This window comes from Amblyomma mixtum, chromosome 1 (genome assembly GCF_055824585.1).
Source record: "Amblyomma mixtum isolate Tamu chromosome 1, ASM5582458v1, whole genome shotgun sequence".
Lineage (NCBI taxonomy): Eukaryota > Metazoa > Arthropoda > Arachnida > Ixodida > Ixodidae > Amblyomma > Amblyomma mixtum.
Window position 1 is genome coordinate 309546786 of NC_143012.1, and position 13360 is coordinate 309560145.

Genomic DNA, 13360 nt, shown 5'->3' on the forward strand with positions numbered 1-13360 from the left:
CACAATCGAATTAGTAAACAGGGATTTAGGGGAAAGAGGATTACATTTTAATTAAGCGGATCGCGAACCAACGGTCATGTCAGTCGTGAAGGCGACGTCTTCGCTGAGTGTAAGCGCGAGAAAGTGGGAGGGGGGGGGGGGGGGGGGACATTAAGGTGGGCCCTTCCAAACTGCGCTGGGAAAAGGATAGGGTTGCCGAATTTGTAGATAATGCGCAACAAAGGAGAAGAAAAAAAAGAAGAAGAAAGTGGTGGGCTTACGAAATTTCTGATGAAGTAGAGTGATAGTACGACGTCTAGAAGCGTAGTCATGGATACGAAGCTCAGCCAAGGAAGTAACAGAAGTCGGTTATCCTGCAAAAGCGAATGCAGAAGAGTTTTAGTGCTGAACATGAATTCGTCGTAGCAGCGGTCAAGCAATGCTAATAAAAACAAAGATGCAGAGTAAGATAGGAATGAACTTCAAAGCAGAAAAATTCAGCGAAAAAGTAAGCTGTCCACTGCTATACACAGTGTCCTCGGCAAAAGCTGGTGTACATGTCCCATATGCCACTCACTCAGACAGTACGGTTATCCATCTCGTGAAAAAGAGTACTGTTAACACTAATCTGATAACCATTTAGCATTCTACACTAGATTTTTAACCGCTGAAAGCATGGAAAAAATTTTTAATTGCAGACATATTTTATCCCGAAAAAAATTGAAGAACAAAAGCGCGCTTCATTACAAGTTCTTTTAGGGCGAGTTGGTGCATATGGATATTAGTTCTAGCGCAAGCAGGCACCGACCGCGATAAAGACGACGTTGATCGAATAAAAAGAAAAACTTAAGAAAATTTGTATTAATGTGCTACGCCCCTTGCTTCCCTGCGCATGCATTTTGCTATCTTGGCTGTGTCATAACCACTTATTATCCATCTTTGCCATCTTTGTCACGCAACACTTCGGCCAATGAAAGCAGTTGCCAGCTAGCGCGAGTGTGCGCGTGTGTCGTTTTTCTCGTGGTCAGTGTCTGTTTGAGCTAAACCTTTTTGCTAGAACAAACACGCACATTTTCTACATACTAATTTATTGCTAGCTTATTTGTCACACTTGTGAGGGAATCACGTGAAATTCTGGGCAAAATTAGAACGCGTCATTGAGGTTTTTTTTTTTTTTACATTGTGGATGCATGAAATTTTCAGCGCAGAGCTAGTGGGCAGCGTAATGGGGCCAAGCATGGAATTTTTCATATACTATCGCGATACAAGGTTTGGAGAAGGAAAATGTTTGGGAAAAAGTCTTTTTTTCTGCCCCAGTGACGTAATGCAGACGCCTGTAATGTGTCAAGGTATGAGGACACCTGCATGATCTATCCGCTTGTTACAATACCTATCGACTGGGTCACGAGCTAGAAGTGCAATGAGCGTTTTTACGAGAGCGCGCGTCCCGTAATAATTTGATCCCTATACTGCATGCACCCACCGCCACAACCTTAGGTTCCGGTCACTTATCTCTAAATTCTGTAAAAATTTCGCTTTGAACTTGCAACGAGAAAACATTTCTCTGGATTTTTTTCTGAAACAACTTGAAGTTTCAAGCACTTGAAACAACGACCTCATTACTGGAGCATCACTGCAGAGAAACTTGATATGACCCGAATATTATGACATGACCCGAATATTATGAATTCCCAAGTATACTGAGTGGGTGCGCCATTTTGCTTTTTTTTGTGTGTGTATGCGTGAGCGCTTGCGTGTGTGCATGCGTGCGTGTTTGTGTGTGTGTGTATTAGGCACAGTTGTTCATCTCAATGTTGATTTTTTTTCAACACTTCTTCAGGAGCACTGACGTAGGCTTGTGTCTAATTTGGCAAAGTCATTTTACATTTGACACCATCTGTGTAAGTCGTTCGAATGACGAACATTTTGTCGCTGTGTTTTGATGCTGCAAATAAACTTACGGAAGCTCCGACATCGATGAGCAAAGCCCCGAATAAGAAATAAATATGGACACGTCTGCGTTGATACTGAGACTTACAAACACGAGTCCCAGGAGGAGAACCACTGAGAAGATGACGCACAGACCGGACAAAGTCAGAAGCAGGAGCACCAGTGAAAAGCCCACTGTGAAAGAAATAGGAGAATTCAGTATTAGTGTTAGCTTCATCGAAAAAGGCTAAATATTTTGTTTGACTGTTTCAGTCTGAAATGCATCCACTGGGCTGTATATTGCTGTTTACATAAATATATGTTTACCACTACCATACCTAAGCGTAGACGGTATTTTTATTGTGTTAATGTTCACGTGAAACATACCGCGCTTTGTCCTGTAAATTGATTTCGCATTTTTCATCTCTCATTTTTAAACATTTTTTGCCTCTTTTCAGCGTTTGCTTCTTACATAAAAGCAGGGACCGGCACTTATCCTTTAAACCTTTCATATAAGCTCATTGATGAAGAGCGGTTCCTTAATTTTGCTTAAAATTCTCTCCTCTTTTTCTTCGTCGTCGCTGTCTCTAATAAGCCCTGTAAGTAATGAGCTTAATCTTTCTTAGAGTCGTTCCCCCTAGACCCTCTTCCACTGACTTGCCCGCTATACCTAGGCTGTTTTCTGCTTCTCTTTCTCCAGCATCAATCTTCGTCACATTTTTCTAGTCTATTCGCCGTCCGTCCTCATTACGTGTCAGAAATCACACTCATTTCCATTTCACTGGTTCAGAAACATATCGAGAAAATAAGACAGCCAATGAATCGACATCCGTATTTGTCGAGCCGAAGCGTGAAATCAGAAATGTTCTGAAATTCCTGCAGATTTAAAAACAAAAAGCAGCACGTGGTTGAGGTTGACCCGGAGCACTACCCTAGGTTGTTATTAAAGGCTCGTGGAGCTCTTTTAGCACGTTAAGAGCCATAAATCATAGCCCCACTTTTTGATCATTGTTTTCTCATTGGAGAGTGCGTAAAAGTACTAGGTATTTTCAATAGTGCTACATAAAAGTGTACGCATTTGATAGGCATCAGCGTAATTTGTTACCCTCGGCAGCCTCATAAATTACTGCTGCGCTCTTATCCGCCCATTTCCAATTAGGGTCTCAGGCCGCGCAATTATCAGGAAGAACGCTACCTTCTGTCCCATGCCTCTGCTTTCTCACGACGATCGTGAATTTCACGCTGTCTGGGAGCGAAAAAAAAAGTAGAAACTTAGAAAGCTTTCTCTATGCGTGCTGGATGGTTGGGATCCTGCATAGACAAATAATTATTTGTTGCTTTACTGCTTCCTACAAAAGCTTCGTTAACTCACCCGGTGAGTAAGGCACAGAGCTGAGGTGCGATCCACCCGTTGCAACCAACATGGTATAGAAGATCTGGAAAGTTGAGAGAGAGAGAGAGAGAGAGAATAAACTTTATTTATAGTCTTTGAAGAGGAAGGCTCTCTTCTGGCGCAATAGCTTTATACGAAAAAGGAAAGGTGAAAACGCATGCTCAAGTCGTGAAAGGCCAGTAAAGTACCGGAACTAGTAGTTCTCTCTGTTTTCTTTCACAGCATCTTACCAAGCTGCACGCTTCGTAGCGTCCAAACCTTCGTTTCGCAAATCCATTTTAATTAACAGATTTTGGGAAAATTATTCTGGCCGCAGGGCTTAATCGATTACTGTTTTGACGGGCTCTTTTAACTGTTGCAGAACTTTTCCACTCTGGATTAGTGAGGACAGCTATTTTCCTCTTCCTTGAGATATTAGGAGCGATGCAGAGGGAGCCATGTTTTACGGACAGGAAACATAAACGGTGGCAGTCATGTTTTCGACAAAGGCTTGGCGTGCACTCCAAATGTATCAAGTGCTTATATCTTCCTTTCACTGCTGGGTGCAGAAGGGCGCCGTACAGCAAGCACTGTTGTGTGGCTCGCTACTTTTGCAACGCCTTTCAGCATTTTCGCGAAGTAGGAGCGCCAGAGATCAAACGAGCCAACGAAGCGCCTCGAGATAAAAGCGGTCACCGCTCCTCCCCTGTTCTGACAGTGTGGGCTGCCTGAAAGTGGCACGTCTTTTAAAATCTCAAATGGAACGCATACCACTTTTGTGGCCGACAGTACGTGGCGGCTTGACCATGTGGAGATTTCGCTATTTTTCGCGAGGACGGTATATGGAGAGCCTTTTGTCAGGCACGTGTCTAGAAGATTCTAAATTCTTCATTCGGACGGACTGCCATCACTCTGCTTTTTACTTCCCCCGAAACTATAGGAACGTGATCCACAATGACACTTCCTGAAAGTGCATGGCCTATTTTTTTTTTGTATTAGCTAGCGTAGGAAAGACAGAGTAAGCGTGCTTCCATAAAGTGCATAATTGTGGCGTGTAGGGAGGTATGAACATTATTTGAATTCTTTTCAGTATGAACAGGCAAGTTCTAGATGCACAATATTTGAGCGCTCAGAGGAGGGCCGTACATACAGGTCACTGCTAACGAAACCTTCCCCAGAGTCTTTTTTGAGGAACTGTTCAAAAGACACTAGTTCGCGCTTTCAGCTCAAGATATTATGTCTTAAAGACCCGAAGGAGCAGTAATTCGCGCAAGTCCGAACCACTGTAAGACCGCAGTAGGCTGGTAACAATTGCATCTAAATACACTCCCACAACAGGCATGATGCGGCACCCCACTAGCGTAGCCCGCATCTGCTTGTCAACGGTTTCGCAAACTGCAAATAGGTGCAGTGTGAGAAGATATGAATGCTACAAATTTGCTTCCTCACAAGGCCCACAGCTTTCCCCTTTTTTATAAAGCATGAAGGACTGCTACGAGGTTGACCAGACAACGTAGGCAGCACTGATACAGTGGTGATCAGAATATATGGTTTCCATGCATACTTGAAAAGCAGGTACAGATTCCATTGCAATGCGGTTCTCCCTTATGGACGGTATGGTACTGTGCACTGTGACGACTGCTAAACGGTCACGAGCGAAAGGCACTTTAAGGTTCACCTTGGGTGCCTTAAACCACCTTGTTAGTAATTTAGCTGGTAAAAGATGTTAGCAGTCCTTTGATTGATGGTAATCTCTCTGACGATCATAGTTCCTGCTCTAAGATTTATTTTGAATACTTGTAAAATGTTGTGTACCGTGGCAGCATTGTCGCACATGTCGTATTTTTACGTGAAGGAAAGGCTAATCTAGAGTTGTCGATGGGAAAATTGAAAAGCCGGTGGAAAATTCATACTTCGGCGCTTTCACGAACTACACTGTTATGCCACAAAATAGGAGTCCGTATTTACCTTCTGCGCACATATGTACCAGATGTGATACTTTTCATAACGTGTTCCTTCCTATCGAGCACAACAATTGTTCTCATCTTCTAACTGTTAGCAGCCATCAGATAATTTAAAAAGGTGCCTGAATGAAATTTTACTCCTGAATTTTACGGCTCTTCCTGGATCCTGTGTGTTTTTGTCACTAATGCTTGTTTCATCCGCACATTCCTCACGACGTCGTGTCCTCTGTTTAGTTGCTTTTTAGTCCTTCTAAACCTTTTGATTTGTAAGGAACTCTGCCCGCGTTATGCAATTCCTGCTTTTCCGTTAGTTCCCCGTTTTCCTTCAAGGATGCAATTAGGTGTTTTTCCATCTTTCGTCCGTAGCTGTAAAAAAAAAAAAAAAAAAAACAGTCTCTACAATTAGGCACCTACTTCTCCCAGCATACTTATGTCAACGAAGAAAATGGCTGAAAGACGTAACCTATACGCAGGCTGTCGAATGCGTTGAGTGATGTTCACGAACATGCACTATAACAACTGCATGCGCGAGAAACACGCTTTACGATCCGTGCAATCTGGTAGTAAGGTCCAGTATCAGCTTGCGATACTTTTTCTTGAGTTGTCTGATATGAACCGTAAATGAACTGTGCCCGATATTTCGTCCCTGCCCACTTTTTCTCATGATGCTTCCTCACATGTCACGCTCCGCTAGTTCCATGCCAGTTTTGGTCTCTAGTGAAAGCCCTGCTGCTTAAAATAGTAGTTCTAAGAGCGACAGGTACAGGTGGGAATAAAAGTAAACACAGCCCACGATAATGTAATAGCTCTTTTCCTATAAGAAATGAACAAACTTTTTTTTGCATGAAAACCGCACTAGCATCTACTAGTGCGCTTTTCATATATATATATATATATATATATATATATATATATATATATATATATAAGAAGGGGGTGAAGATCGGATGGATCCGGTAGAACATAAACGTAATTCGGTTGACACACGGTCGAAAAACAACAACTTTATTCTAACGTTGCGACCAGGGTCTGGCCTTCGTCAGAGTCTGACGAAGGCCAGACCCTGGTCGAAACGTTAGAATAAAGTTGTTGTTTTTCGACCGTGTGTCAACCGAATTACGTTTATATATATATATATATATATATATATATATATATATATATATATATATATATATATATATATATATATATATATATATATATATATATCTATATATATATATATATATATATAGGGTGTTTCACCTAAGACTTTCTGCAATTTTTAAAAATAAGCTCTTTGAATTAGATGCGCGTTTTTTCTGGCATAGCATTGTCAGTGGTGTACATCATAATTCAACTAAGACGTGCTAACTAGCAGGCTTGTTAACCAATATTTAATAGTTAGCTTTTAAACTATTACCATTGGGCTCCTTAATTATTGAGAGGCATGCAGCCCACCGTAAGTAATGTCCATATCCGTTTTTAGAATTTCGAGAACGCGATTATCCTCGACGCTGTGGCCCAACAAATTTCGCCTATATCGCGCCAACATACATGCGGTTTGAGAAGCTTGCAGGCAAAGCAACCTCTCCAGTGAGCCTAACTCGTCGAAATAGCCAAAATTTGTTGGGCCACAGTGCCGAGGATAATCGCGTTGTCGAAATTCTAAAAACGGATATGGACATTACTTACGGTGGGCTACATGCCCCTCAATAATTAAGGAGCCCAACGATAATAGTTTAAAAGTTAACTATTAAATATTGGTTAACAAGCCTGCTAGATAGCACGTCTTAGTTGAATTATGATGTACTACACCACTTACAATGGTATGCCAGAAAAAGCGCGCATCTAATTCAAATAGCTTATTTTTAAAAATTGCAGAAAGTCTTAGGTGAAACACCCTGTATATACGCACACACACACGCACGCACGCATGAGCCTGCAGTAACTGTGCGGCATCGCAACATGTTGTCGCAACAATGTTAGTGTAACTTTAATATCAACTTGCCAACATGGCTTCATTTTATAGTTGGTTACTCAAAAACAAGGCGACGCTATTGTAGACGTTTTTCACAACGACAGATCTTAGGCAAACACTGCTATTGTCACACTGGTCTTCGAAGCATTCCTGTATCGTGCCTACGCCATACCAGCATTTACGCTCGGGCCCTCACCGGCGAGAACAAAAGCCCGCATTGCTGCGAACGCTCGCACAGTAATTTCGAAATACAATCTGGAAGTGAGGCACGGTGGAAATTTCATCCCAGCAGTGTTAACACAATTCATATTTGAAAGGGTGTGCGCTAAAAAGACGTTCGCAGGAAAAAAAGATAGAGACGACAGGAAAGAAGCGCAACTTTCCACTTTAGTGACGACAAAAGATGCCAGGCGCACTTATATATCCGCTGATAACCAGATATGAGCTGCGTGATGGAGTTTGAATTCAATGTAAGTTCATTTCTAGAAAGGTTAATAGAAGGCGTGCTAACGCACTTGTCTTTCCTGAGGTGAATAAAAAAGGCCTCAATTACTTCTCTTTCTGTCTTGTCCTGAGCCTTAGCTAGAAACTTGGTTTCATTAAACTTGGGTTAGCAGTTCTGGCAACTGCTGCATTGTAACGGAAGGTTACCTCAAGATCTGTTCTTCATGGTGACGTTGTGCCTGTGGGCACGCTCAATGAAACATTTCCCGGTTTGACCCACATACACTTTGCCGCACGTCAAGGGAATCTCGTACACAACATTGGCAGTGCATTGTGTGTACACGGTTTGATGCTTGATATTACAGGCCTTCTTAACACGCTTCCTCGTCACCATCGGACATAATTTCGCCAGTTTGCAAGGGGCCGAAAAAACCAGCTTAACCCCGTGACGAGACGCAACTTTCTTTAAATTGTGCGAAAGGCCATGCAGGTAAGGCATGGCCTTACCATTTTTAAATATGAATATGTACCAACTAGCCCGTCAAAAAGCTTTACTGTTAACACAACGTCCCTTTGCGCGAGAGCGCAATCAGAGGCAGTGTCAGAACCCAGGAACTCGTTCAGAAAATAGCCCTCACGAGTGCTAATTTTGTCACAATCAATGTTGAAGCCAGGGAGACTCGATGCCATTGGCCGTCGCATCGCAATCTGAACTCACGAAAATCTGCGTGCAAAAAGTCGATTTGGTTCCCCAAAGCAACCGCGCAATCTCTAATGCAATCACTGCCTGCGGGCCTCCCTGTTGAACTGCTGGGAAGCTAACAAGAAAGCAAAGCAATTTTATTCGACTTCACTGGGCTTGGAAACAGCGCAAACGAGATATGTATTCGTTGGATTGAAGCTGCGGGTTTTAATGCGTAAACAAAGGATACATGCAGAAAAACCAAATGAGTTTCAGAAAAATGTAGGCAACAAAAACTAATAAAAATCACGTCCTCTGGATGCTTCAGCATCCAGAAGACGGAGTTATGTCGTTAAGAACACCGCTCATCGTTCAGTCACACTGACACACTTCGAGCGTGTCCCTGCCACGATGCTGAAAAATAGCCCGTCTTGCACAAAAGAAGACAACGAATGCATCCTTAAGTAATGCTTGCTGGGCCATTTTATAGCGTGCGCACTGCAGAGATAACTGCATCAGCGTGTCGCTTTGTGGAAGCGTCCCCCGTCGAGCAGGGAGGTGACAGTTTTTATCCAGAAGCCTGTCACCCTGCTCGTTTCGATCCATGACGCTCTTGCTTAGTGAAAACGCTGAAAGGTGTCGTAAGGGTAGCGAGACACGCAGCAGAGTTAAGCATGCTAACAATTGCTTTGCTCCTGACAGGACGGCCACGGTCATGTTTCCGCAGTTCGCGGAGAGAAAAATATTACTGGAAGGCCATATTAGCCATGCCAGCCAATCAGCTGGAAGTCCTTCCCACGAAAAAAGCATTGATGTCCCCTCGAGCTCCCAGTTTTCGCATCGAGCTGGTTTGCTAGACAGAGGCACAAACTTGTTCTGTTTTTTCAGCAATCGACAATTCTCCGCGACAGTCAGTAGTGTACCACTATGTCCAGGGTGAACATCCTGTTCTCGTTTCACCTTTTCTTCAAAGTTATATTCATTAAGGCTTAAGGGCGAGATTTGAAATAATTTCTGCTCCAAATATGAGCTCAGTGTTATCATCATCGTGTAAAAGTAGTCTCGGCGACGATTACAAGGTGAACCCATATCTTCCTTTGTCTCAGAACTTCAGCATGTGGAAAATTATAAGAGAGGTCATAATTATTGTGCCTTTAACGTATCGCGAATAGATAGACAAATTTGTGTGCGGGATTGTGTACCCTCCTACAACTCCTCCAAAGATGTGTTAAACACTGCAGTGTCTGAAAGGCTCAGCACAAACCGAAGTGGGAAGACACAACTCTCTATGCATCACACCATGCATGGAAATTGTCAATGATTAAATGTAGAAGCCACCATTGCATAGCTATAGCAGCTTGTTTTTATTTGTTTTTCTTCTCATATTAAGGGGTGAAAAACCTTTTAAAAATGTAAGGAAAAGCACGGATGGAGCTGTGGCCGCTAAGTATGATTTCACCCCTGCAGCAGCTTCTAGCGATCATATCCTGCATCGATTTCTCTCATTTGCATAAGCTCTGAGCTTATTAGAGCACTGCTACCGGTCGACTTGGCTTAAAACGCAAAGGAGCAAATATACGCTTATTTGACATTTTTCGAGCGCTAAGACAACAATGACGATGAGGGAACAGACAAGGACGAGCGCTACTTCCAAGTAGCGCTCGTCCTTGTCTGTTCCCTCATCGTCCTTGTTGTCTTAGCGCTTGAAAAATGTCAAATCTGCACCAACTAGCCCGATCCGCTACCCTTCTATAAGCTTATTATAACGGGTTTTGTTCATGTAATATGAAATGTGGTTCGGAAGGCGGCGAAGTGGCTATTTAATATCAGTTCATTATCTTGTCGAGTAAAAACAATATTAAAATATGAAACGCATGTGTTTATTTTTTTATTTTTCTTGTTAAATGGACAAAACGATAAAATATGAAACGCATGCGTTTATTTTTTATTTTTCTCGTTCAATGGACAAAACGAAAAAGTGCTTCTTTTGTAAAGCAGCTAAAGTTTTAGAAAAAAGGACACACTCTTTAGGCTCTCCATGAGGATGAAGTACACATTGCACCAATCTGTTATATGAAAGTTCATATTGTCCCGCTAAGAGCAAAAAATTCTGAGCTTCATTCCTAACTAAACAAGCTATTAGCAGGTTGCTTTACCATTGAAATTTCACACAAAACATTTGCCTTGCGATGAACCAATTGTGGTATGTCGCAAACATCATATCGAAGACGCCATGACACATCTCCCAGTCTCTAGTTTGGGTACCTGGAATTTGCGCGTAAAAATTAATGACATGTTCGCGCAAACTCTACCAGGAATGAAGGTTTCCTTTGCTGTTAGCCTGGCTTTCTGATGTTTGTGCCGCGTGCTTTCGTGAGTGCTTGTTTCGAATTGTCCGATGCCAGCAAGTAGAAGCCTAGCAATATAGAGACTTATTTCAGCTAGTGCAGTACTGCCATTGTTAGTACCCACTTGAAAGCGCAAATATGTGGAACTTGTCCTTTCTTTCCTTGCTTATGGGAAGTCGATCAATTTTCGCTTGTAGGCAAGGAGACTTAATGAATGGGTTCAGTTTCAATCATCATTCGCATTTGTTCACATGCACAATCGCAATTATCCTCTACATCCCCTGAACATCTGGGGTTAAAGGCAGCAAATGATTAAGCCTCAGAGCTCTCGAAGGAACTGTTCCCAAAATGCACCTCACAATAGTTAGATGTCAAGTGCTCAATTTAAATCAACATTCAGGCTTTTCTGGCTTCGATATCGCAATAATCTGTTAAACAACTTAAAAACTTGAGCAGGGTAGCGCCTGCAAATATTTAAGTCACAGGTCTTTGTGGAACCGAGCGAGAACTGTCACTTACGAGAGTGTAGACGCCGCAGACGAAGCTTCCTTTCCGCAGAGAGAGCCAGCAGCAGCAGGATCTGAGGAGTGCCATGTCTCGCTCACAATGTACCAGGAATTCCGGTTGTCACGACACTCTTCGCGGGGCATGACGCCCGGAGGGCTCACACACGCGCGCGCGCCACGCGGGAGAAAGTGCGCCGGAGGACGATCCGGAGTTGCCGGCGAGCGCACGCCGCTCGGTGCTGCCGCTTCCCTCGCCTAGGGAGAACTCCCTAAGTGTGCCGGCGGGCGACGTGCGTTGGCCGACCGATAGCGCCGCGCCGGTCGCGCTACAACCGCAGTGTGTCTCTCCTTCCCATCTTCCCCATTTTCTCCCTCGTGCTCCTCGCCCTTTCGCCTCACGCTGGAAAGGGAGCGACACATCTCGCCGGCTCAGTTCCGGTTGGCAGCCCTTTCCTACACTTCGCATGCTGCGCCAACTATTCGAAAAGGTCTTTGTGCGCTCAGAAGTATGACCCAAATTCGTCGGCGTTATCTCTATTTTAGTGGGGAAGACTACAAAAAACATCGTAAAACATGTACCAACCAGCCCGTATTTGTCCTCTTCTGGAAGACTACAAAATTGTCGAAGTGCGAAGTCTGAGAGAGGAATACTTTTCAATGGAGCCTACGTCATATTTTTGGGAAGGCTCCGAAGAGGACTCATAAAAATATAATGGAACGAAATGTTGCACACGTAATACCTAGCCCGTTCTTCATTCAAGCAAAAATTTTGTTTTTATGAAGTTGTTCGCTTATTTCAGTGAGAAGAGGAAAATGAACTTACCACCAAACGGGATGCCTGCGGTAGCACTTCCCAGATTTCTCGAAACCTTTCTGGGGACAATACACGTCGTTCACTGGCGGTGAAAGGAGGTACATATTTTTCTTTGTTTTTGAGCCTGAAACACGGGTGAAATAATTCGTGACATCACAACTGCGAAGCTAATAACAAGATCACTTTAACATCACCACCAATCCTACCCCTACGATAGTAGTCACTGTGACATTATCTCTATGTAATATAGTTCTTATTAATGTAGTTCTTTATAATGTAGCTCTTTTATGAAGGAATTATCCTCAAAAACGAAAAATAAGTTTGATATTCAGGCAGCTTCAGCCTTCAATGCGGCGTTGGGTTCGGCCTGCGGTCCGCACGATGAGGCGTGAAGCGCCGTTAGCCGGGGAGGAAGGGCGTACGGTGCCAGTGCGGTAATTGAGATTAGTAATATTCCATTGAATTTGCAGGCGGAACCATTCTGGTGTGCGTTCGCTTGTGCGCGTACACTGCCTTGATTGCGAGTCTCTCCGACTTCGTTTATTTGCTTAACTCGGAATATCAAGCTGCGGTATTCTATGTGTTGAAAGGTATGTCTGACTTTCATTTCAGGCGCTCTCTGCGCTGGCTTGTGAGGAGCGGCAAACGATGTTTTGGGCAGAAAACGCGGCTTTGTTAACATGTTATGTAGGGCTGGAGCTCTACACTTACTACTCCATGCACAAGAGCATGAGTCGACCCAGGCGGAAAAGGGTCACTTATCGGCTCGTAATTCTCGGAAATGTCCTCGATGGCATTTCAGTGTTAATTCAGCATTGGTAACACACAGCTTACACGATCATGGTGCAGAAATAATGGCGCTGACACATTTCCATGGCGCTATTATATATTACAGTGAGACATTATAGTGAGCAATATTAGAAAAATATTTCATATAACCTGACTATAATATAGCGATATTATAGTGAGATTTCCAAGTGCAGAGTTTAAAACCCCTGTCTAGCGCAGTCATGCTACTATTGAGTGACCTGCAGATCATTTGCCAATCAGCACAGCCGATATAAGGTTTTTTTTTTCATGGAATATGCTTAAAGATTTAAAAAAAAAATCAGTGGTCGAAATAGATAACAAATCCGCCAGGAGCTAATTGTCAGCCTTCGCAGTCGTCATTAATTTTGAAAAGCATTAAAAATCGCTGATAATTAATAAAAAATTTGCCAATTATATTTTTAATTAGCCCAGTTGCTGTTCTGGTGAATGGCAAGTTTGTAGCCACGGAGAAACCGATGCCGTACTACATTGGGAAGCGAAGAGTCTTACGCTAATGCCCTGGCCAAGAAGAAATGCCGGTGCTTGTTT

At 43.1% G+C, this 13360-nt stretch overlaps 1 protein-coding gene across 1 annotated transcript in view; it reads right to left on the reverse strand.

Moving 5' to 3' along the window:
- The window catches only part of LOC149372390 (uncharacterized), a 29306-nt gene extending 17883 nt beyond the window's left edge, over positions 1-11423 (reverse strand). The window contains exons 1-4 of the mRNA XM_089586254.1: positions 11201-11423; positions 3281-3344; positions 2018-2103; positions 261-353 (exon numbers count right to left, since the gene is read on the reverse strand). Coding sequence (XP_089442380.1) covers positions 261-353; positions 2018-2103; positions 3281-3344; positions 11201-11275 — 318 coding nt within the window. The 5' untranslated portion in view covers positions 11276-11423. The remainder of the gene's footprint in view (positions 1-260; positions 354-2017; positions 2104-3280; positions 3345-11200) is intronic.
- Between the last annotated feature and the right edge of the window lie 1937 nt (positions 11424-13360).